General features: G+C 41.8%; 3 protein-coding genes and 1 long non-coding RNA gene across 23 annotated transcripts in view; 1 reads left to right on the forward strand and 3 right to left on the reverse strand.

Moving 5' to 3' along the window:
• huwe1 (HECT, UBA and WWE domain containing E3 ubiquitin protein ligase 1) overlaps positions 1-856 on the reverse strand; it is a 36357-nt gene extending 35501 nt beyond the window's left edge. For 11 of the 13 annotated variants that reach the window (XM_053424308.1, XM_053424302.1, XM_053424307.1 and 8 more), the window contains exon 1: positions 763-856. The gene's annotated coding sequence lies outside the window, so the exon portion shown is untranslated. The other 2 variants (XM_053424297.1, XM_053424295.1) reach the window with 2 other exon arrangements.
• A 643-nt stretch (positions 857-1499) lies between these two features.
• Positions 1500-12194, reverse strand: phf8 (PHD finger protein 8). 2 transcript variants are annotated; one of them, XM_053424317.1, is made up of 22 exons: positions 11819-12194; positions 10942-11239; positions 10693-10778; positions 10474-10600; positions 10188-10348; positions 9880-10021; positions 9538-9724; positions 9292-9454; positions 8759-8846; positions 8357-8463; positions 8168-8259; positions 7763-7852; positions 7343-7624; positions 7149-7231; positions 6889-7055; positions 6650-6735; positions 5957-6078; positions 5271-5602; positions 5089-5184; positions 4896-5005; positions 3876-4236; positions 1500-3784 (listed from the first exon to the last, which is right to left on the reverse strand). In XM_053424317.1, exons 2-22 carry the CDS (start codon positions 11037-11039, stop codon positions 3696-3698), a joined length of 3069 nt encoding a protein of 1022 aa, XP_053280292.1. In that variant the 5' UTR covers positions 11040-11239; positions 11819-12194; the 3' UTR covers positions 1500-3695. The 2 variants fall into 2 exon arrangements, with proteins under 2 accessions (XP_053280292.1, XP_053280293.1); XM_053424318.1 differs by lacking the exon at positions 11819-12194 and adding an exon at positions 11528-11793.
• On the forward strand, positions 10948-13547 carry LOC128442091 (uncharacterized). Its single transcript, XR_008338800.1, has 2 exons — positions 10948-11422; positions 11962-13547. It is a non-coding gene; the product is annotated as an uncharacterized LOC128442091 (long non-coding RNA).
• si:dkey-151g10.3 (serine/threonine-protein kinase WNK3) overlaps positions 12966-23510 on the reverse strand; it is a 36866-nt gene continuing 26321 nt past the window's right edge. For 3 of the 7 annotated variants that reach the window (XM_053424311.1, XM_053424312.1, XM_053424309.1), the window contains exons 12-24: positions 23257-23392; positions 23043-23159; positions 22846-22947; positions 22670-22712; positions 22401-22553; positions 20258-22308; positions 19803-20049; positions 18013-18098; positions 17568-17905; positions 17214-17449; positions 17031-17126; positions 16784-16947; positions 12966-16159 (exon numbers count right to left, since the gene is read on the reverse strand). In XM_053424311.1, the coding sequence (XP_053280286.1) occupies positions 15584-16159; positions 16784-16947; positions 17031-17126; positions 17214-17449; positions 17568-17905; positions 18013-18098; positions 19803-20049; positions 20258-22308; positions 22401-22553; positions 22670-22712; positions 22846-22947; positions 23043-23159; positions 23257-23392 (4345 nt within the window). In that variant the 3' untranslated portion in view covers positions 12966-15583. The remainder of the gene's footprint in view (positions 16160-16783; positions 16948-17030; positions 17127-17213; positions 17450-17567; positions 17906-18012; positions 18099-19802; positions 20050-20257; positions 22309-22400; positions 22554-22669; positions 22713-22845; positions 22948-23042; positions 23160-23256; positions 23393-23510) is intronic. The other 4 variants (XM_053424314.1, XM_053424313.1, XM_053424316.1 and 1 more) reach the window with 4 other exon arrangements.

The following is a 23510-nucleotide window of genomic DNA, read 5'->3' on the forward strand; positions in this document are numbered from 1 at the left end:
TTCAGCCTACACCTCTCTGGATAATTATACCCCAAAACACCAACGCAGCATTCGCTCTTATGTTAGCAATCATCTGTATCCAAAAACACCAATGGCCGTAGTTCAAATAGCATTACTACACTCCCCGAATTGTTTATCAAACCCAAGCTAGCTTTATTAACCGATGTACCAGCTCCCCACAGCGTTTGCCTGTATTATTGAGACGGCTACTCACACAGTAACGACAAAGTCATCGGCTGTGCTACCGTTAGCAAAGTTGGGTGACGGTAGCTAGGTCCACTAGCAGTTGAGGCTAGCGTCTGTTACTTCTTGTCCTAAATTCGGCTCAGGTGGCTAGCGTTAGCAGATTAGGAAAAGTCACATCTGTAGCGCGACACACATTTCAGCTCTCCCCGGTTAATCTCGCGAAGCGCGGGTGGCCATTGAGCGAGGATACCGCGTTGACTTGTAGTTGAGCAGTGGCGCACATACCCACACACAGTGAACATGAGTGTGTTTGGGGGGTTTCGCGCGAGCTTAGCCAGCTAGCTAGCTAGCAGCGGAGCTCGGCACAATGCTCTATCAGTGGGATCATGGCTAAATTAAAAATGGCGGTTTAAACAGCAGAAGATCCACACTTTACCCTTAAAAAGACACAAGTTCGCGTTCTCGCATTCCAGTGACGGGCCCGAATCGTCAGCGGGAGTCTTCAAGGACGATCAATGTGAGCCGCCAGCTCGTTGAAACCCATGTCAGTACTCTGGAAGAAGTATTTCGGCTTACCTCGAATGCGTGCTACATATGCTTCTCCATCTTGCACTGGCGACTGGTAGGACAGCTCAGATCTCGCGAGAACACCTGCTGCAGCTGCTGTTGCTGTGTGTACTAAGGACACTCCCTTGTAATTGTTGCAGAAAAACAATACCAGAGCGTTTTCCGTCGGCGGCAACGGGACACAGCCTGTGAACTGGTGTCCAGCCTCATTAAGATGTGCACAGGAAAGCACACGGAAACATTATTTATGATCAAATATGACTTTATTTGTATAGCACTTATCTAAACGAGGCTACAAAGTGCTTCACACAAAGGTCCGTGGCAAAATGAAGAATCCATTGTAATAAAACATATTCTGTTTAATTTGCTTTAATATGAAAGTGTAGCCCAACTCACTGACAATCGGTTAATTAATATTGGACATTTTAATAACAAAATGCTTAAGATGTATTTAGAAGAGCAATGTGGAGATGGTTTACGTGAAAATAGTTCAGTAATTCATACAAAAGAAACCTGAGAAAAACTGTAGTCAACAACTGCCCTACTTTCAGTGGACGATTTAACTATAAATGGGTTAAATACAACCCGATAATCTTTATTGTATCTGTATAACCTCCCTATTCATCACGTTTGCGGGAAAGTTGGAAACTGGGTTCTCTAGTAAACTGATGTAACATTCATTTGGGCCACAAATCACACTTCTTGTGACTCTGTGTTCCTCAAATAAAATCAATGAAGAAAGAAAGTTTTGGCCCAACATGTATTTTATCTTTTCCAGGTCGTATTTAAACACATCATGTTTAAAACACAAAGTACACACCAACACAAGAGTGAACATTAACAATTCATATAAAACTAAATTGATGAAATTTAACAAGGGCATTTTTATCAAGAACACTTCCAATAATATACTAACAAGACATGACAAACTAAGCGTGACATTTACTGCATACAAATATAAAAAATGAACTATTTCCGATATTTTCCAAATACAGCAATGTATCATGTACAAGTTATGTTAAGAAAGATTTCAAACTGTTTGAACTATAAAAGAACTTAAATTACAACATATATTTACATATGAATTGATATTTCGCACCTTCACAATGTTTTCACACAGTTAAATCTGCATTTCTGCCAACATTTTATTACTAGTACATTCTGTGGAAAGAAAGCACATGTGTATGTCTAATCCAAGAATGCTGCAAATACTTGGGGCACAGATTATGGCAACCTGCAGCAGACTAGTCTCTTCAGCTTTTCCAATGTAGCTATATAAATTACAAATATTACAAATATTTACAATGACAACTTAAACTGTAAAAAATTGTAACAAATTCATGACTAAATGTTTGTACAGGTATTAAATGGTTGAAAATAACAAAAGTGGGGTGCAAGAAGATGAGGTGGTACAAACATTCGACAGTAAAACAGGCTAGGAGGCGACAAAGCATTGTCTTGTTAAATATGATCAGAATAAATAGAACTGTATCACATTGCCGGCTTAATATTTTAAGTGTAGAACAACAGTGGAGGAAAATTGGATTGCAAATAACAGCGACCCCATTGAGACCTGATATTAGAGTTTGTAGTGAGTGATCCAATTATAAGTGAACAGCTTTTAGTACAGGTGTGAAAGCAACCAGATACAAAACAGATTAAGGACACATTTGAGACCAAGTCAGTCATTCAGACCACATTCGAAAGTGGTCTGGGACCATGTTGCCACATTCTTTTAGTTGTGTGAACACAAGTTTGTCCTGGGCCACTTGTGAATTTCAACTACTCAGTTAACATCCTCTGACGTGCTGCACTTTAATAAGAAACAGAAGTATTTTTACACTTCTCCTGTTTCCCATGAATTGATTTGTTTGTGGCCAGTGTATTAACACTGACTACCACATGTTTATTATTTTTTTCAAATGAGTAAAAACTCAACCAAAAAAAAGATCTGCCTTCCTGTCTCTGCTCTGTCACTTGTGCTGACACACAAACACATCTACAATTGAGAAATCCGTACACTCAGGACTGGCTAAAAGCAGCATAGTTTGGTGTTAGTGAACTTAAATGACGTGCATATGTATTTGCATACTGAGCACAGAAGTGAGATCTCATCCCAGGTGGTCAAAGGACAAATATTTAGGACACACGCACGCACACACACTTTTGATCGGATCTAACATGATCAATGTCAATACCAGGTCTGAGCGGGGCAAGTGAGAAATTTGTAAAACTAATACATTTTCATTTAATTGCAGTTTCATACTGAGTGCTGACCAAGTGCATATTAGGTGTGTTCATTGTTTGTAAAAGGTTGGCATGCTGTGATTACCATACCGCGCATGGATTTATGAGGTAAAATTAAGGAAATATCATATTACAACTGCATGGCTGTCATCGTTTATGCGGGATTGGGGTAATTTTACCTGACAATGTGTTGTTTTTCTTTCCCTTTAAAAAAAAATTAAGATGGACAGTACAATGTATTTGCATAAATACAGCCTCTACAAATGGCCAAAGATATAAGCAAAAGAAAAAAAAGGAAAACTATTCAGTCTTTATTTATTATGCTAGTTAATCTAGCTAGTTAAATCGCTGTCCACCTGTCATTTTTGAAACACTTGTCAAATGTGTTATTTACCAGAGTGAGTGTATATCTAGGGCATTACAGTGATCTGTTTTAGGTAACAGATATGCCTCTGAAAATATCTTTATGAAGATATTGTTAGGTGAAGTGCCAAAACAGACTGCTACTTGTGCTGAAGACTTGGTGTAGGACAAAATATAGTGGGGTTCAATTAACAGGTGAAAACAGTAAACAAATTTATCTAGAGTAGAAAATATAGATTACTATTTCTATTTCCTTCAGACCTACTTCCACAAAATCATTTCTCTTGATTCCCACATTTCCAACATCTTTTCGGCTATGTTTCCAACATCTCTCACAAGAGAAGTTTGCCGTTGCGATGAATTTTCAAAATCTTTCCAAGTCTCTGTTTTGCAGTAGCAAGTCCTTTCTTTGGGCGTTTCCCTGAATTGAAGTGGAAAGGAGACATACATTAGAAAACATTCTCTCACAGGGATCTGCACCTATGCTGTCAATGTTTTAACTTAATGCTTACCTTGACCAACTCCTGTTGTGCCTTGGCTGGCCGAACTTGCAGGAGACACAGCAGAGTGAGAGCTGCTGTTCTGCGGAGACAGGGAAGGGCGTCGAGATGTGAGGAACACACCAGGGGCCATGGCTCCGCTACCTCTAGGGCCTCCAGGGCCAAAAGGTCCTGGTCCTGCTGTGTATTCATGGTCCATCAGACTAGCAGAGAAGTAATCCATTCTCCTTTCTGGGCTGAAGTCTGCTGTAGACTCTGGAGCAGGTGGTGGGGAGGCTGGGGCTGCCTCAGTCTCAACAGGGGGAGGAGCAACTACTGGAGCAGGAGGACGCGGTTTTTTGCTGTACTTCCTTTTAGCAGGCTTTTTCTGTTCCTGAATAACAATTTAACAAAGAAAAAGTAAGAAAGAGTTATTATCTTCATTGAAAGATAGCCTTACTCAACATTATTTATTAGGAGACTGTAGCAGCAGCATACACATCTGAGCTGAATACCTGTCACTCAGTAACTCATGGAAGTTGTGGAGTTCTTTGTTCATCACCAGGACATAGCGACAGTCAGTAATTAATATCACCTACTCATCTGCTTAGTTAGTGTTTGTTGTCTGGGAGAGAGAGTGAGCCACTTTATCACTTTAATCACTACGTTTACACTTTTAGAGAACCTTATGCTGCTGTACTAAAAAATTCTGTATGTTTACTTAGTATTAGGAAATGTCTTGGGTTATCTGTTGTGCATGTGCACTTTATATGTTTCACTGTGGGAGAGTGAGAAACGGCGTATCGATTCCCTGTATGTTCTGAACATGTTAAGGAATTGACAATAAAGCTACTTTATCTTTATTTATCGGCCGATATGTTTTGCTCCAATTTGCCTCATTCCTGTTTATATTTGTTGTCTCCACAATAAACAATCAAAACAAAAGGTATGGAACCGTCCTCTTGTTTGGACATAGTGTGTTAGAAAACCCTTTTACAATTTTTTGACTAATTGTTATCCTACTAACACAAATATGCCTTTTCCTCCACTCACTTGTTGTGCCAGCTTGGCAGCAGCAGCGGCAAGACCAGTTTCTACAGATGCAACTCTAGCCCCGTCTCTGGCTGGCCGATCTTGTTTGGGAAGGGTGGGCATCACTCTGGCTATAAATGAGAAGAAATGAAAAGATCAACCTTTGGAAAGCGAAAAGGCATTTCGGTCTTCCTTATACGTTTAAGCCAGTTACCTTTAGGGCTCCAAGGTGTATCATCCCAGTTTTTCTTGCGCTTTGCCTTAGCCCTGTTGGCACGGTCCTCCTCATCAGACTCCAAGGATGGGTAAACTTCAAAATTTGATCAACAATTAATAAATGGCTTGATCAGTGAAAGTGGTCAAATTGAATTGTAAGACACTGAGTGTATTTCTCACCATAGTCAGAATCTCTAAAACACGTTCCCAGAGTTTCTTGCTCATCTGGACTCTCCTCATCACTAAAGTGACGCGCTGGACGTTTAATTGGCCGTTTCCCAGGCCGCTGGACGACTGGTTTCTTATCAGGACCTCCTGTCTTTTTAACCCCTCCAGTCATCCACACAGCCCTGCCGCCCTTTTCCTTGACCACCCCCAATCCCTCTGTCAGGCCTCCAGAGATGGATAAGGGAGAAGAAGAGGAGGAAGATGAGGACGAGGATGGAGGGTTGGCCATGGACAGCATACCCTGAATGGCATCCCGCGTACTTGGAGAGGCTGGGGCTTCCTCACTGAGAAAAGGACAGTCAAGCATCACGTAATATCTCCAAATAACTTCCTGAACACAGCACAGAGCAAGAGCCACTGCAAATATGTGAACTATTCAAGTTTCAAAGGTTATTGTATTCATGCAGCAAGAACTTTTAATTATTGCTCTTATCACTAGTTAATCCAAGTGCTTAAATATAACATGACCTTGAAGAATGAGAATCTTCACAGACTCTTGAGAAACTGTTAAATCAAATATCATGAAAATCTAATTAAATGTAATTATCTAAATAAATATATATTCAAAATACCATCGCAGACTCTTCCTGAATTGTCGTTTCGAACAAATTAAGTACAGGTCAATAATGAAATCGTACCTAAGAGATGCAGAGTCCAAGCCTGCTACTTGTTTGCTGGCCTTCAATAAGTCCAGAATGCCCCCTGCTCCACCCTTCACTCCATGAGCAGCCAGTGCCTCTTCATCTGTTGTGTAATCCTCCTATGTACACATGTACAGACATTCTATACTTACTACTAGTGTTATAACAATACAATTCTGGGGAATAATGAATGCCAACCAGGGAAGGTGGGGGGATAATATATATGACAGAATGCAGAGCCTATGTTGCCACACCTAAAAAAAATATAATACTGCATAGCCATTGCAAAGGGCCAGGCGGTTGCTACAAAATCTTTTCTGTTATGTAGGCTTGCAGACCCAAAGTTCCTAATACAAACAGACAATCAAATCAGCAATTATATATTTTGGGGGAATTGTTTATGAAGGAAATGTGGGTAGAGTAGGGAAATGAAATAGTAAATGATCAAGTGTACACCCTAATCATTTGTCCAAAGGTCCCCCTGATTCTGAGATTTATTTTGAACTAGTCTGATGCCACAAACATTTATCACTATGGCAAAATAGGTTTAATGAAGCAACAAATGTAATCTGGTTCAGCTGAGGAAATAAAGCCACTACAACTTATAATGACCACCGGTGATCATTTATGACCTGTTAAACTTGGTATGTTTGATATGGAAAGCATAATATTGGTGATTAATAATCTCACCTCAATGTCAAAGTCTACTTCTCCAGGCTCCCTGATGCGATTGGGGTCAGAGCACGGTTTGGCTCTGGGCAGCTTTCTAGGAAGACCTGAAGGCACATTTTAAACACACGCTTTAGAAGCAAAAGGGCTTTGAAAATATATCCGAGGATCGACATTTAACCAGCAGTCCAAGCTATTTAAGAGGACTACTCAATTAATTTAAGCATTCATAATGCGACAGCTTAAGGTAAAATTCGAACCGCTTAGTTTCTTTTTCTTGTTGGGTCCTGCAGGTTTCCGACGTGGAGGTGGAGTCTCATCAATCTGCAGCTCGTCCTCAGACTCGAGGTCAGACTGACTGGATCCCTCCATGGCAAGATGTTTGAACTTTGCCGCACCTCCTGCACCATTACTGCCAACCTTCTTACTACAAGCAGAAAAAAAGGCAAGTATGAACCCCAACCTTTTGACCATCAGATCCCAAAAGTAATAGGAAACGCCATGTAGCTGCAAAGCTTACCCTTGGATTTTTCCATTAGACAGCACAAGTTTTAGTTTGCTTTTATTTAGCTTCCCTTCAAGTTCTTCTAATGGCAAATCCAACTGGAAAGAAAGATACGAATTGTAAGCAAATATAAAGATAGAGCATTCAGACACAAACAAAATCTGGATAAACATTCCCAATGTAACGTAAAATGTTCCCAAACACCATACCTTGTTCTTGTTTTTGGATTTACCACTGTGGAACTTCTTGAGTGTATGTTTGGTGTGGATCTCAATGAGGTCCAGTTCTCCTGCTTCTGCTTTAAGCAGCCCCTTTTGACTCTTCTTCTTGGTTCCTGGGGGCGCAATGCCCCCAATCACTTCTTTAGGTTTGGGTGTTTTCTTTTTTCCAGGGGGGCGTCCTGAATTCTGAGAGGGGGTCAGGGGAGCTTTCGAGACTGGTGAGCCAGGAAACTGAGGTCCAGTGCGACCAATGTTTTGCTGGAAGATATCCTATCAAAAGAGACCAAACAGATGGGTCAGTAAAACAGGAAGGAGGAATGGAATACAAATATTATTTTTTCCATTAACTCTTTAAAATGACTATTAAGCGCAAAACATCTCCCAATTTTCTATTAATCTACCATTTACCTCAACCAGACGAATCTCCTTGGCCAGGTCCTTCACTAGCGTTTGAGTGTTGATGGTTTCTGGAATCTCAACCTCATGACCTGTTATAGACTGGAAGTACAGCAAGGACTATTATAAATTTCAGGCAACATTGTTTTAGCTTAGCATGATGACAGCAGAAAGGGATACAAGGTAATAGGGATTCAGAGAGGCAATGGGTCTGTGCAATCCTTTTTTTCCAAAACCATTCAGTTTTTAGGAATTTTGACGAGATGCAATTGGACGAATATATTCCAATACTTTAATCCTTCAGACACAAATGAGATTTTATGTAATTACAATAACTCACATATTGCTGCTCTGCAGTAATAAAACAAGAAGCAAATAGGGGAAAGAATAACATTAAGTAATCAAATATGATTTTACCTCTTTTCGGGTCCAGCCGCGGAAGGCATTGTTCAGGGCCTTAGCTCCATGAACCAGATATGTGGCTGGGTGTCTGCGATTTTCTCTCAAGCCTGTGAGACAGAATACCAAAACATTAATAATATTACAACCCAACAAACAACCCAAATTGAAATGAATATCATGAGAAAATTCACTGAAATCACTCACCTCTGAAGGTATCAAGAAGATGTTTTCCAACATACCAGCACACAGTCTCAAAGTTGGGAAATCTGAACAAATCTGCTGTGCTTAATCTCTTTTCTATTTCATATGCTCTAAAAGGAAAATACAAACAAAGACATTTGATTAAAAAAGAATGGCAAATACCAGAGGAACTTAAAGCAGAGAAGGGAAATACTACAAGTTATTTAATTTTACATAGCCCCAACCTCACTTTGTATAACTTTTATAGATTAATGGCAAAGTCAAGAATATATCTTTTAGATAGGGCTATAATAAGACGACATGAACATTTTTTTTTTTTTTTTGTTGAAGTAAAGCTTTTTTATTTTTTTTTTAAACTCTTTATTTATAGGTCATTTTCACATGAACAGTCTTGAAGAAACTAACCGGAGCTGCATGTCAATGTTAAGACTATGCAAGAAGTTTCCTCCAAAGGCCAGGCAGTCCACTGGAGTCAGGACAGAATGAATCCACCCTGGAAGACAAACAAATTACAAACGTGTAAACATGATTGCATACAGACTTTTGTAATTATTACAGGACTGTTAAAATAATTTTATATGACTAATAGATAGATAGATAGATAGATGGATACTTTAATAATCCCGTGGGAAATTCAGATCATCCAGTAGCTTGTACACTTAACAAATCACTGACATACATACATAAATCACATAAATCACATCCGGAGAAACATATTTACAGATACAGGAATGGAATGCAATGATGTGATTGTGTCAGTGTCCAGTAGGAAAGTTTTCTTGTGAAAGTGTTTTTGTGCTGCTGGAGTGGATAGTACATAAAATATAAACTGTATATATATAAAAACATCAGAAAAATATATATAAATATCTAAATATATGGAAATATCAATCAATCAATCAATGATGAATGAAACCAGCAGAAATATTTCAGCTTACCTGTTGGTATGAACAATGTGTTTCCTTGTTTAACTGAACACCTATAGCACATATCAACCTGGTCTCCAAAAAACATCTCATTCTGGTTAGATGAAGAACTCCACTGCTCAAAAAGCGCTAGGTTGGCAGGAGTGGGGGAAATCAGGTAGAAGATTTTCTCGCCCTGAACACACAAAGAGAGGCAAGCTATTAAAATCATACCAATGTATTCAAAGAAATCAAGCAGAAATCAAAGAAATCTCTTACCCTGAGGACATGGTACCATACGGAGGTGCCCCCAAAGTCAATGTGGAAGTCTGTGTAACTATCCTTCACTCCCATTAGGCAGTACTTCTGCACATTGGGGCGTTCAAACACAGACTCCTCAGGCCAGAGGTTTTCCACCCACGACAGTTTTCTCACAATCTTTGGAGTCTCCACCAAGTTTGAGAGCCTAAAACAAGTCCAACACCAAACGTTAGTGTTCAATACATCACAACATGAGCAAGATAGCTTGATAAAAGATGAAGTAACATTAAACTCAAGTAACAAGACACTGGGTCATAATTTCGAACTGAACAGTGCCTGAGAACATTATTTTTTGCATACCTGGTCTCAGAGAACTCCAGGCTGATGACATTTAGCACTTTCTCTCTGTTGGGGCTGTTGTAATATTCAGCGAATTCTCCCAACCTCATCTTCATGTCACTTTGTCGCGACACATCTATCACATCAATCTCTTTGTCTGCTCCTGCAGTCAAAACAAAATGAATGAGCTTAAGAAAGGTGTAGATGACTTGGTTAACATGTCCAACACAACAAAGAAAACAAATGTTAATTTCCCCCACATACATTAGCCTAAACATCTTAAAGAACATTATTATCTAAATGTAGCACTAAATAAGTCGCAACTTTACCTATGTAGTGCTCTACATCACTGACGCCGAATGACGCTGGGGGAAGGGTCATGCCTAGGCCATCCCGTCTCAGCACCATGACAGGAACACTGAATGAATGCTCTTCTAGAAATTCCACTGTCAGCTGGGCCCCAGTAGGCTTTAGCAAGACTTCATCCGCACTGTCATAGAAAAAGAAACAAATGCACAAAATGACTTAAGAGAAAGCCGACCAAAGAGATTGTGACGTGTGTATTATAATGAGATAACAAAACTTCTCTTTACAGGACCAAGGAGAAATACTTACTTTGGGAAGGTGCGGCTCCGTAGCTCCCTAACAAACTGTGTACTGCCGGTCTTAACGGGCCGACTTGGATCTCTCCCTCCAGTAGCACCACTCTCTGTCTGCTTGTTGCCTCCACGGCGTTTGCGCACTAAGGAGAGGGAGAGACAGAAATCCACAGATGCATTAAGCCAATAAGATCAGAATATTTCAGAAAAGCTTGTTTAGGAAACGCTAACTTACTGACAGACGGCCCATGGCTGACTTGACAGTTGGGACAGTGATATAGGTCAATCTCAGCTGCTTTGTCTTCCTCAACCCCAACACAGCTACACAAAACACATTGTTACTCATCAGACAGCATATGTGCAGAATGGATAGCTAAATAAAATTAAATAGGTCCTATTGAGAGTTCACGCAGGAACCATGCAATTAAGAAACCAGACACAGATCACAAATGAATGAACAGTTTCACATCTGAGAGTAGCTTACCTTCCATGGAACCAGTCTTGACAAATGTCACACTCGATCATGAAGCGTGTCACATCGTATGGCAGGCGACACAAGCAGTACACTGGCACTGATGCCATGTCGAGTGTGTGTGTGTGAGAACCAACAATCAATTATTATTTCTGAGGATTTCAAATTTGGGAGTAGCGGCTGTTTAACAATTTAAAGACTTAATTCATAATGAATGGTACTGTTGCTGTAGATCTGAACTATAAGCCGGACACTTCAGCTCCAGATTCCTGATTTAACTACACATGTCCACCAGGATTCACCGGGAAACCTGTTGAAATATAGGAACAAAACGAAACTTACACACACATAACAATGAAGCGACTGCATCTGAAAGTTAATTAATACATACGGTGAACAATGAGGAAGACTTCACAAAGCAAACTGCTTAACCAGCTCAATTTATAAAGTACAACGACTAATTCTGCAAACTGAAGTTCAGTAAACAAGCTGGGTAGGTAAATTCGCCTGTGTTTTGTTTTGATAGCATAACACTAACCAGCGGATATTAAACTGGGTCATACGCTTTAAACCGGAGAAGTAACAACACTCTACTAACCGTCGCAGAGTTCAAAGCAGAAATAGTTTTGCTTCTTTTGACGAGTTGTAAACAACACACCGGCAGGATGTAACGTTAGCACGCTGTTTGTAAACATGCTGCCCGTGTGTTAGCCGTGCTAGCTAACGAGCTAACCAAAGCATTTAGGAAGACTTGCACAAGGGAAATAATGCTGCGAAATAAGCTTCCAAACCAACAACGCGGGGTTCACTTGACACAGCTAAACAATATAAACCGAATAAAAACGGGCTGTTTGATGGTTTAATAGATATTTTATCGCTAGAAACTCACCGACATCGAGCTGCGGCAGGGCCAAGCATCCAAAAGCCGCTGTAATCCCTACGCAAGCCCGGGGTTAGCTGCGGCCTTATTATGCAACGTCAATTATTGACAATTTGCTTCACCACATTTTTTGTTTATCAACTCTGTAATAGCCGAGTATGTTGGCCAGAGCCAGAGGTTCACACTGGAGCAGGAAACCACCACCTGAAGCGACCTACACGAGCTCAACAACGACAAGTAACGGCGCTATTTGACTGCACCGACGCCATTTCAAAGGCTGCAGCGTCAGAACCGTTGTTCGTCGCTGTCCGCTGTTGAAAAAACAATAAAGTTTCAGCGAGTCAACTATGGAGCTGCGATCAGGACAAGCCGCTGCTGCTGAGGGGAAATCCTGACACAGAGTGAGGCTCAACTCTGACTTTCTACAGACTGACTCGTCTAATTAGAAGATGAGTCTGGCCTGGTATTTTTTATTATTATTTAAAAAAATTCTAAACAAATATTTTTTTTTAATGTAAAACCAAAATAATTGTTTTGGATTGAAATGTTTTTCTCCAGGAAAGCTGGACAGCAATCAGGCTGTAATTGTCATGTTTAGAGTGCTTCGATAAAAGAGAACTTTAAATTAGGTTGTTTTATAATATGTCATTTTGTTGCATCAAATAAATTGGACCATCTCAACTGAATTGTCTTTATAATATTACAAACTGTAAGGATATTGGTTAAAATGAATAAAGATTTTAAACTAACAACACTATTGATGTTAATTCATAAGTACTGCTTTTTTCCATCCTTCAGCTTATAAATTGCTTTCTGTTTCTTCCAGCATTGTACATGTCTTTTACTGGATTTTTCAGTGTGATGTTATTGTTACTTCCCCTTGCAATTTGCTTTCCTTTAATTGCTTATGTAATTGGAACTTGGGTTGAATACATTGTTTTTCAGTGCAACAAGGTTTTTGTTGTGAATAATGTATACACGCATACCTAAATTCAGCTGTAAAATGTACAGAGTAACCAATATTTGCAAATGTATAAATTATTTAATCACAAATAATCTGATTTTATCTTTTAAAACCAACATTTATATAATTGGATATATGTGTCTTTTACTACGAATGTACTTGATGTGAAATTAAGGCATAATGAAAATACAATTTGATGTTTGACATCATTTATTTTGATTAGTTACAAAACATAAATAAAATCAACAGTTGAATTAGTTACAATTTACAGAGGCTAAATCACCAGAAACTTACTTTATTTTCTAGGTCTCCTTGCCCAAAAATGTTTTAGTCATGCTATTTGGGACTCCCCAGGTGTTTGTTGCATTAATTTGGAGTTTATTTTATATATAACCTAAATCCCAGTAGCTCGTGTCATTCTGCTGTTTATCATCCAGGTTTTCATGTTCAAAACTGACATAAGAAGTTAAAAATGGGCCAAAATTCTCTGAATATGACCTTAAATGACCCTGGCCTGTCAGAGAGGTATATCAAAGTAAGGGGAGTCCCATGTAAAAAGCAATGAAAACCAGTGTTTTCTACAGTTTTACAATTTGTACAACCCCAGTTCAAAATACAAAAATAATCTTTATCTTTTAGATAACATTTTGGTAACACTTCAAGGACAAAGCCAGCTCCACATCATAAGTCATGATCGTTGAGCTGTATCTTGCAGTCAACATGTTAGTATCAGACATGACAGCACAGTATCTCACCTTCACTAATAATGGACTACATCGCTGTGAAAATGTGGGTTGTCTTGGTAAGCGACAAATACAGAAAACCATTGTTAAACTCTAGATAATGCAATTGCAGTTTCTGAACAACCGTACCCTTTAGCATAGAGAAGTCCTTAACCATCCATGTTTTTAATTTCTTTGACTCACATGTAGCAGTCTTTTACAACCTGTACAATGTCCTGTTTCTGTTTCTGTGGCACACGATCTCGCTATCATTAGTAAAACAGAAATGCTACTTTGACTACAGGCTACTTATTAAGCCCAAAAAATATTAATGGCTGACTATCAATGGTCATGTGTGAATGGCTAAGCACACTGATAACCCAATAAAATGTACAGAAATATATCCGCTTCTGATATATAACTCTGTTTATTCCTGCGGCTACAAATTAAGTGAGTTGGAAATAGAGGAATGGAACACTTTGACTTGGGTAAACCTTTTGCAGTGCGTAAAGCACATTTATGGCCCGCTGTCGCACTTCTGACAGATGTGGTTGAAGACTAGTTTTGAAGGTAGTTTACAATTGAAATAAGGAAAATGTACAATGCCAAACAAGGTTGACAAATAGGCAAGTGAGGATCCCACAACAATGTTGGACATTAAGCGTACAACTGGCAAATGGTCAAAAGTCTCACTTGTTTTGTTTGTTGAGGAAACAAGCCCAAGACATAGGCAAGGTAAACGTCTTCATTTGGGTACGGTGACATTTGAGAGGCCGCTTTGAATAAAAGAAACAGGGGTGCAGTCTATATTGCAATGTACCATGAGACCACCACAAAGCTTTGTCACACAACAAATACACACTCACACACTCACAAAAATGCAGTCATTTTAAAAGGCAGTATGGGAATAACCCACATGGTCTCCCCAGTCTTTATTAACTTGGCAGTTCTATTTTTTTTTTTGTTTTCTACCTCAGAATGACAAGGTGATATATTGTGATATGTGGAGCCACAACTGAAAACTAGAAAGTCAAATAGGAAAGCAGGTGATCCTGAAAGCAAGTTTACTCATGACTGATTATTTTTCTCAGTGGGCTGCAAACAGTAAATGTGAGATTCATGAATATAGCAAGTGCAAGCAGTTTGCACTTAGGCAATTCAAGTTAGTCATAAGGTCATATAGTCTTTCAATTTCAATTTGCCATCATATTAAGAATCAATCAGACTTTATATCATATCACTCACGGTTATTCAGTCTGCATCTATGTTCCAAACACAGAATAACAAAAAGATAAGCACATGCTGTACAGTGCACAACACTGTCACAATGTATTTGGTCGTATTGTGGTGACGATGGAAGCCAGATAACTTAACTGTGCTCTTTTGTGTAACATGCTGCTGTTTAGTTTAATTGTTTGTTGCCCATTTAAACACCTTGTGCTGTAGGCCTAAAGTTTTAAAAGATCATGTAAAGATCATGTAAAATGCTCTATGCGTCTCCTCTTCTTTAATGTGCTTTTACAAAAATATTTTATGCCTTACAGACAAATCAATACAACACATGCTGATCAATTTCGACGACCATTACTAATTGCACTTTTCAAATTGATAGTCCTTTTACTGTAAGCATTGATAAGAAAAATAATGAATGTCAACACACTGTCAAACAGCTTGACCCTCTTGTCTCTGCTCCGGGAGAATTCAGGTCCAACTGAGTTGGTTTTAAAATGAAAAAAGGAACATAATTTATGCCAAAGGACATCAGGGATATGTACTTAGATAATCCACATACACTCACCCACACTCATAAAAGCACACACTCATACATTAAAGAATTTTTACATCTCAACACCCAAACATACCGTGAACCATAAACCCCCTCTTCTGTGTTCCCCTTGTTACCGTCTGTTTTGTACATACTAGAATCTATCATCCCTCACGTACACTGGTATCCATAAATTCATTGCACTCACACCTAGCTCATGTATACACAGAACTAACACTTCACATGGATCTGTTTTACATCTTTACCAACTTCATACTTCAATCTCTTGCACCTTCATATTGACCTCACAATTCACCTTGGTTTCATTTCTGTCCCAGAGGAAGAGCCGAGGTTGGGGGTGTTGGGTGAATTTTGGCACTAGAAGGTAGAGCAGCATTAGAGCAAGAGGAGGAACAGGTGGAAGAGGATGAGGAGCAGGAGCAAAATGTCCCCCCAGTAGCAGCAGTACTATCTGTTGGTGCAGTGGTCCCACTGCCGGGCAGCAGAGATACGGCCGTGGACACTGGAGATGTGGGCAGTTGAGAAGGCAGCAGTGGCTGGCTTTGAGGTGGTGAGTTGGGCAGCTCGGTAATGGGCTGCGTCTGTGGTAAAGACTGAGACTTCACGGGAGTTTGCATCAGGGGCTGCGGTATCTGCTGGCAAACCGGTGACGGCTGATAGGTCATCTGCTGGAGGGGGAGAGACTGATGCAGGTGTAAACTTGGCTGCATCTGTGGCGCGTGAGCCACGTGCGTTTGTGGCGGAGGTCCTGGTGAGGGCAGGGTGGACAGGCTCCCTCCACCTGTGTAATGAGAAGGGGCCGCCACAGGCAAGCTGGCAGGGGTCGGGGATGCCTGGGGGTTCAGAGTTGCCACAGGAAACCAACCTGGTGGAGCCACCTGTATGGAATATAGTAATAAGTATCGAGTGAATAACACAGCACAAAAACCATGCTCTGTCACAAATGAGTCAAAACAACAAAACTTTTCATCAAATACCAATGAACACCGTCTGGTTTCTTTAATCATCTTTTATGAGGAAGATCAAGTGATCTTGTAATAACACAAAAGCACAAGCATCACATTTATGATAAAAAGAGAACACCAGGTCTGAGAATATATTAAAGCAATAGTCTGAGATTTGTCGAATACGCTTATTTGTTTTCTTGTTGAAAATTAGATTAGCAGCATGATACTGATGCAGGCAGCCAGTTATCTTTGATAAGAATGAAGACTAGAAACAGGTGGGAAAATAACAAGTTGGGTTATATGCTGTTCCTTGTATAGTAGGCAATTTGTGTTTACCTTAGAGATAGTGTAACTAGCTGTTTTCCCCTATTTCCATTCTTTATACTCAGCTAAACTAACCTGCTGCTGACTGAAGTCTTGTATCAAATTCAAAGATATGCAAAGGACATACATTCCAATCTTATTATGGTCAAGGAGGTGAATTCAGCATCTTTTATAAGTATTTCTTTTAAATTTGTGTAAAAACTGGGGACATATTTTAGTGCACAGTCCCACCTCAGTCGGCTGGCTCCAGCCTCCCAACTCCTGCACCTGCTGAATCTGCTTGATCTGATTCAGGGAAGGCTTTGGTGGGATGGCGCCCACCGTCTCCTTCGTCCAATTATCAAGTAGTTTGTGCAGTTCATCTGTGAATGTGCTTTTTCTCAGAGGACTCTGATCTGTGGAAAAGCGAAGGGGGGATGCAACATCATACCACATACTGTTACTAAATGAATTGTCTCAATTAATCAACAGACCTTACCTCTTTTAACAGGCAGTGATGGGGGCTGCTCGGGGTTGCAGTAAAGGGGCAGTCTATTCTGTTCGCCACCTGCGAAACTACTTGACTGCTGAAACCCTAAACGAGAGATAAACAAATAGTTACACATCCATCACGCAACACAAAGAGAAAATGAGGGAGAAAGACCAGACAAGAAAAAACTACCAGAGTGCGTAACTCCGTTGTTATCCATGTGGGAGTGAGGCCGGGGCCGGAGTTTGATTTTGCCTGGCCTTGGCCTGCGAGGAGAGAGGAGAGGAGCCGCCGTGGGAAGAGAAGGGGTTCGGCAAAGGGAGGCAGGCAGACTCTGCCGTTGGTCTTTGGATGAACGAAGTTGTCTGTAAAGTTCCTGCAACTCTCTGTTCTGCTGAGCTTGAAGGGAAACCACTTCTTTGATGTGCCTATAGAGGAGGAGATAAAAAATGGTGAAAATGTTTGTACTCTGTAGAAAAGTGAATAAATCAAGAAACAAGCGTCTTGTAAACACACAGAATAATGCAGCTAAATATCTCCCCTCACTTCTCTCTGAGCGTGTGTAGCTCTTTTCTCAGGTCTTCCTCCTCCAGCTCAGTCTCATCCTCATCATCGCTGCTGCCCAGCGGTGAGTGGCTGTGTCCATGACCCCGAGGCGGATGGGCCATCGCTGGGGTCTTCTTATTTTCATCTTTATCTCCTTCCTTTGCCCGAGATCTCTTCCTCTCCCTCTCCAAGTGTGAGGACAGCGGGGAGCTAACAGTATGCCCATCTTCTTTCTTGGTCTGAGTCTGGGTTACAGAGAAGCGTCCCACTTTCCTGTGAGTGCTAACATGACCGGCTGGCACCTCCTTAGGGGGAGAGGTCTGGAGCACTGGAGTCACCTGATAGCAGAGGGTGTGAGAGACATTGGCTGCTTGCCCACACTGCTCTGAAGATTCAGACTAACGAGTGGTGAAGAGTTGGGTTATATCTGTACTTTTAGTCCTACCTGAAATCGTCCTTTGCGTGACTGCGGTGAATTCATGGATGGTTTCTCCTTCTCTTCTCTAAGTGCTTGACGGGTAGAACGGCCTTCTAATAAAGAGACAGGGATGAAAAAGAAAAAGGGAGACACAAACCCAGAGACAAAAAAGACAACACACAGAAATAAACAACACATAAATGACAAAGTGGACACACGCAAAAAAAACAACAGACAAGTGAAATACATGAAAGAGGGACATACAGATGAACATGGACGGACACGGGGCACGGACAAAAAGGCAGTGTTAGAAATCCTCACAAATGTCACACATCATCAACTCATTCACTCAGGTGGCATGCATTCATGTCTATGAACAATGTTAACATATGCCGACTTCAGTCGCAGTTATTTGTCTAAATTATAAATAGAAATATTAATGTAGGCAATTGGGATGTAAAAATACATTCAAGAGAAACGTATTATGGCCGTGAGGGAAGGAGTGGTCAAATGCAAATTATAGTAAGTCATTAAAAAAAGACAAAAAAAGAAAAACACTGTGAAATGACAGTTGAATGTTAACAATCATGTCCCCTCACCCACCCGACCACCCACCACTCTCTCTCATTCTCACTGATTCAATATTGTCCCAGTCATATATCAGACAACAAAGCCCAACATCACATTTGAGATCTGCGCTCAGATCCACAGTGATATTGTTGTGTGTGTTTGATATTTGGGCTCACTACATTAGTAAGTGTGCACATGGATAGTCACTGCATAACTGAAGACCAACATAAAAAGTATGCAGCCTGAAATAGGTGTTACTTAAACATAACGATCCATTATTAGTCACTCATGTGGAACATAACATACTTGCTCATGCATATGCGACGGATCTAAGCAACTGCTACACATGTTACACATATAAACAGAAATGCATGCAAGATGAATGGAATACCTGAACATTGTGATAAAGCTTAGCCAATATGTACTAGAAGTTTCATCTTAATCTGGTTTATTTCAGTTTATTAATTCATATGCTACAATTACACTATAGAGTTTGGCCTCGTGGAGCAATGTTATGGTGTATGAGCTGACACAGACAGTGCACACATATTAGAGTTAGAGTGACGAGATAGCAACATATTAGCATAGCAACTTAGCATCTGTCTTATCTGTGTTATTTATGGCGTGAGTTGAACAGATCTCGCTACACTGAGCCAGCAGGTGGATGTGAGGAGGTGAGATGGTTGCTGCTTGGAGGCGCCCATGGAACTGGGGTCGGGGAAGGGTGGGTGGGGGTGGGGGGGGTCATATGAGGGGGTATGTCCTGGGCACAATCACAGCTGGGCTTTTCTCCAGGGTTCATCTGCACTGGAATGGGCATCAGATATTTGTTGCCGACCTCTTCCTATACTGCGCCAATCTCCCACCCTCCTCTATTCTCCACGGTTTGCGCCCCCTGGGTGAGTAACCCATGCAAAAAGAAAGACTGCCAAGGAAATGAAATTTAGTAAAAAAGCAATTCAGAAACAGTTAAGCTAAAAAATAAATTAAAAAATAATGAGTGAAAAGATATCAACAGGCACATAACATGGGGACTAAAGTCACATTACAATTTTTTTAAAACAGAAATATTTAGCCGTACACATTAACAACCATTAGCATTAACAGTTATTAATTCTTGATGGTTAAGCAAGTTAATTTACTATGTTAAAACTAGTAGTAGATTAGATTTAGGTCCATGCCCCCACATTTCATTCTCTCCTCTCTCTCTCTCTCTCTCTCTCACTTGCTCCCTAAGAGGACGCTACCTTGCTGGACTCTGGGCTTCTTGAACAAGCTGGCGGAGTGGCGCAGTTTGCACGCCCAGTTTTTGAATTTGCGAGTCCAGGATTTCTTGCTAACAGGATTTCTGATACTAGGACATGTCAGGTTTAGGCCAAAATATCCACCTCCTGCATTGTGCTGCTGCTGTCCATGCCGGAGGGGGATCGGCTGCTGATTGGGAGGCCACGATGCGTCTCCAGTCGTACTGGTATCAGATTGTGGGGGTACAGCCTGGAACAGTTAAGACAATTAAGAGTGGCTGCGTGGAGTTGAGACGTTTAAAATGGAGAAACACTCAAACATTCTCACAGACAGCTGAGAAAGAACCAAGCGGAGTCACATTTACACACTGAAACAGTAAAAATATGTAAATTCAGTACAGTGAAAGACGACATTGATCGAGAATTTGCTCAAAATCTAATCCGTGGAATTCACTCACAAGAATGGTTGGTTCTCCTGGTACAGGTGGGCGCTGGGGCCCAGCAGAGTCATCCTGATTGGGAGGCAGAAGAGAGGTGGGTGGGGTCGATGACGCAGAGGTGGAGGGGAGACATGGCCCAGGCTGCTGCTCCACCGCCCACGGACCAGCAGACTTGGGCCCTTCTGAGGACGCGTCGTCTTGCCCCCCATCCCTCTCTGGGTCAGGGGAGGTAGAGGAGCAGCGGGAGGTGGTGGAAGAGGAAGAGGAGGATGAGGAGTGTGGGGAAGTATCTGAGGAGGAGTCAGGTGGGGGAAAAGACAAGTGTAGTGACTGGGGCTCAGATGACTCGTCTCCTCCTGCTGATGTGGAGGCAGCTGATGTTGGGCCGGAGGCAGCTCCTCCGGTCAACACTGCCCCGCTGCTGTACTCCTGATACAACAGGTTCCTCAGCTTTTCATCCAGAGTCTTTATGCGGTTATCTACAAATTCTATTTTGGGTGGGCCTTCACTGTCTGACTCAGCCACAGAGGAGGGCTGAGCAGGGGATGGTGTCATTGTTAGGGAGAGAGCGGGCAAGGAGGCTTCAGCACTGCCCAGATGGAGAGGTGGCAGACACGAGTCAGAGGAAGGGTGGAAATGGGCAGAGTAGCTGCCTGTGTCCTCTGTGACACTCGTCTCCCCTGTGGACATCTCTGACTCTGACGTCTGCTTCTGCACAGGAAACTGCTGCTGTTTCTGGGGTGTGTCCACAGCTTTAACATCCTGTTGTTGCTCAACATGTTTTGGCTGTGTCTGGGACTGAATACTTTGTTGTGCCAGGTCAGCAGAGATTTGGGTTTGCGGTGGAATCTGCTGTTGCGGTACAAAGCCAACTTTTAGTGGCGCCTGTTGTTGAAGAAACTGTTGATTTATTGACAGGGGCAACATTTGGTCTTGATCTGACTTTAAAGCCACAGCGTCCATAAACAGCTGCTGCTGCTGTAACTGCTGTTGCTGTAATTGTATTGTCTGTTGCAAGTTTAACTGTTGCTGCTGCAGTAGATCAATGTGGGCCTGCTGTTGCGGCACTGCAGCAGCAAGTGGTGCCATGATCTGCTGAGGTAGCTGCTGTAACTGAGGCTGCTGCAGCAGCTGTGGAGCACACTGTGCTGTTTGCTGTTGGAAAAGGGGCTGTTGGGTCTGCGGTTGGGGCCCTGGGGGCACACACTGCTGCAGAGGGACAGACTGTTGTAACACCTCTGGGTGACCTGGCTGAGGCAACGCCTGCATCTCAGTCACCTGTTGTTGAAGTGGGGTTTGTTTCTGCACGAGCTGCTGCTGCTGCAAGTGCTGGATAGACTGCTGCAGCTGAATTTGTTCTTGATGTTGTGTTTGCTGTTGTGGTGTTGCACGCTGGATCGGCTGTACCTGCAGTTCAAGCTGCATTGTATGAAGTTGCTGTGGAACTACTGGTATTTGCTGCTGCAACAGTAGCTGTGGTTGTTGTTGGACTGGTTTGGCCAACTGGGCAAGTGTCTGCTGTTGCTCCGTGCCAGCTTGGCTTCCTGCTGAAGAGGTCAGTGCAGTAGCCGGAGGGGGGGAATTAAAAGAGGTTGAGGACTGGTCCACTGCGGACACACATGACCTTGGAGCGGTTAACACTGCGTCCCCTATAGTTTGACCCCCAGTGGTACAACCACTTGTTCCAGGAGAAGTGAGGATGTCAGGAAGAACGGCGGTGGGTGCGTGAGACACAACAGAAGGAGCAGTGGACAAGGTGGGGAGGTTAGAAGCAGCAGGTATTACTATGGATGATGGAGCACTGGAAATCTGGTCAGCAGAAGCTGAGGGGAGGACTGTCAGTTCGAGACCACCTGAAGCAGTGACAGGGACAGAGGCTTGCAGAGTGGAGGCTGGTGCAGAGATGCTTTCAGAGGCAGTGGTGAGGGGAGCATGGGTTGTGGTGACTGGGGGGGTTATGGAGGCAGGAGCTGAGACAGTGGAGACTGGTGGGGAGGTAGCAGAAAGGGTGGGGCAGGGGGGAGAGGCCCTTCCAGTCAAGGACTCCAGACTTTGGAATCCTTCACTTTCTGCAGCCACAGAGAGTAACAGATGGTTAGTTTCTGTTATGCAGCTCAGTCATGTTAATAAGCCACGGCACAAACACCTTGGTAGAGCTCACCTTTCTCTGTTTGAGGAGACAGGGCAATCCTTCTTTCTGTAGTTGACAGTGGTGTATCTGCTCCTTGGCTGGAAAGGGAGTCTCTATGGCGGATGGTTTGGTTGATAAAAAACCGCCAGCGGCCCACTGGGGAGGAATGGGGCGCTGAGTCCGCTGAAAAAATAAGAAAAGGTTAGGTCACTACTTATTAAAAGTTGAGCCTTGGTAAGCATAGCATTTCCTTACACTGTAATCTTTTGTGAATAGTACACTTATATAAAATAACTTACTGTTGGTTGGGGTGCCCACATGAAGCTGCTCAGTCGATCCAGTCTTAGGAGATAAATTCCCAATCATCAATCAAGTTATCATTATAACTGTTCTTATGTTCTCAACAGTATTATAATCAATCATAACAAAACATTTAAAAGGAGAGAAGGTGATGGGAATTTTGAAAACAACATACCTGCGAATGGGTTTGAAGAAATTCGTGGGCTTTCTTAACTATTGTTCTAAGCTCCTCAACAAATTGCTCTTTCTCCACATCCAGAACAAAGTCCTCCTCCACCTATGAAGAAAGTAAAAAACAAACAGAACTTACAAGACATTGAATGACACGTGACACTAACCAACACAGCCTATGGCAGCACATGAGCAGTTCACCATGTAATCTGCTATGTCCTCAGGTGCATCCCCTTCAATGTCAAACTTGTATGTCACCATCTTGTTGCTATGGGTCTCCAACTGGCATTCCACCATATTGTCCCCACTGCTGGACACCTACAGAGGACAAGACAAATTAACATTATGGACTCATCTTTTAAAAACTATATTGGAATACATGAATATATTTGGCTGTTTGTTGCTGTTTTATCACCTGGAGCATGCTCAGTTGAAACTGACGTGAAACTTTTTCAGGCCTCTGACCGGAAGCTCTTCTCTGAGTTTTCAATTTCTCTAATTTACCATTGGCCAAGAACTGAAGAGTTTCCTCTCCATTAGCTGGAACATACCTGTGGGTGGTAAGGCAGCAGGCCTGTTACATCTTCATGTAAATAACCATTTGTAGATCAAGACACTGACTAAATACTGTTTTCGAAATCAGCTGCCACTTCCCCTATATCTGTACAA

Source organism: Pleuronectes platessa, chromosome 6 (genome assembly GCF_947347685.1).
Source record: "Pleuronectes platessa chromosome 6, fPlePla1.1, whole genome shotgun sequence".
Classification (NCBI taxonomy): Eukaryota; Metazoa; Chordata; class Actinopteri; order Pleuronectiformes; family Pleuronectidae; genus Pleuronectes; species Pleuronectes platessa.

Excerpts from the sequence above, each read along its gene's own strand:
- phf8 (XM_053424317.1), bottom strand. The coding sequence starts at position 11,039 with ATGGCATCAGTGCCAGTGTACTGCTTGTGTCGCCTGCCATACGATGTG. Across the intron at positions 8,260-8,356 it reads TCTTCTTGATACCTTCAGAG|GCTTGAGAGAAAATCGCAGA; the intron begins GTGAGTGATTTC and ends TCTGTCTCACAG. Across the intron at positions 7,232-7,342 it reads AATCCAAAAACAAGAACAAG|TTGGATTTGCCATTAGAAGA; the intron begins GTATGGTGTTTG and ends CTTTCTTTCCAG.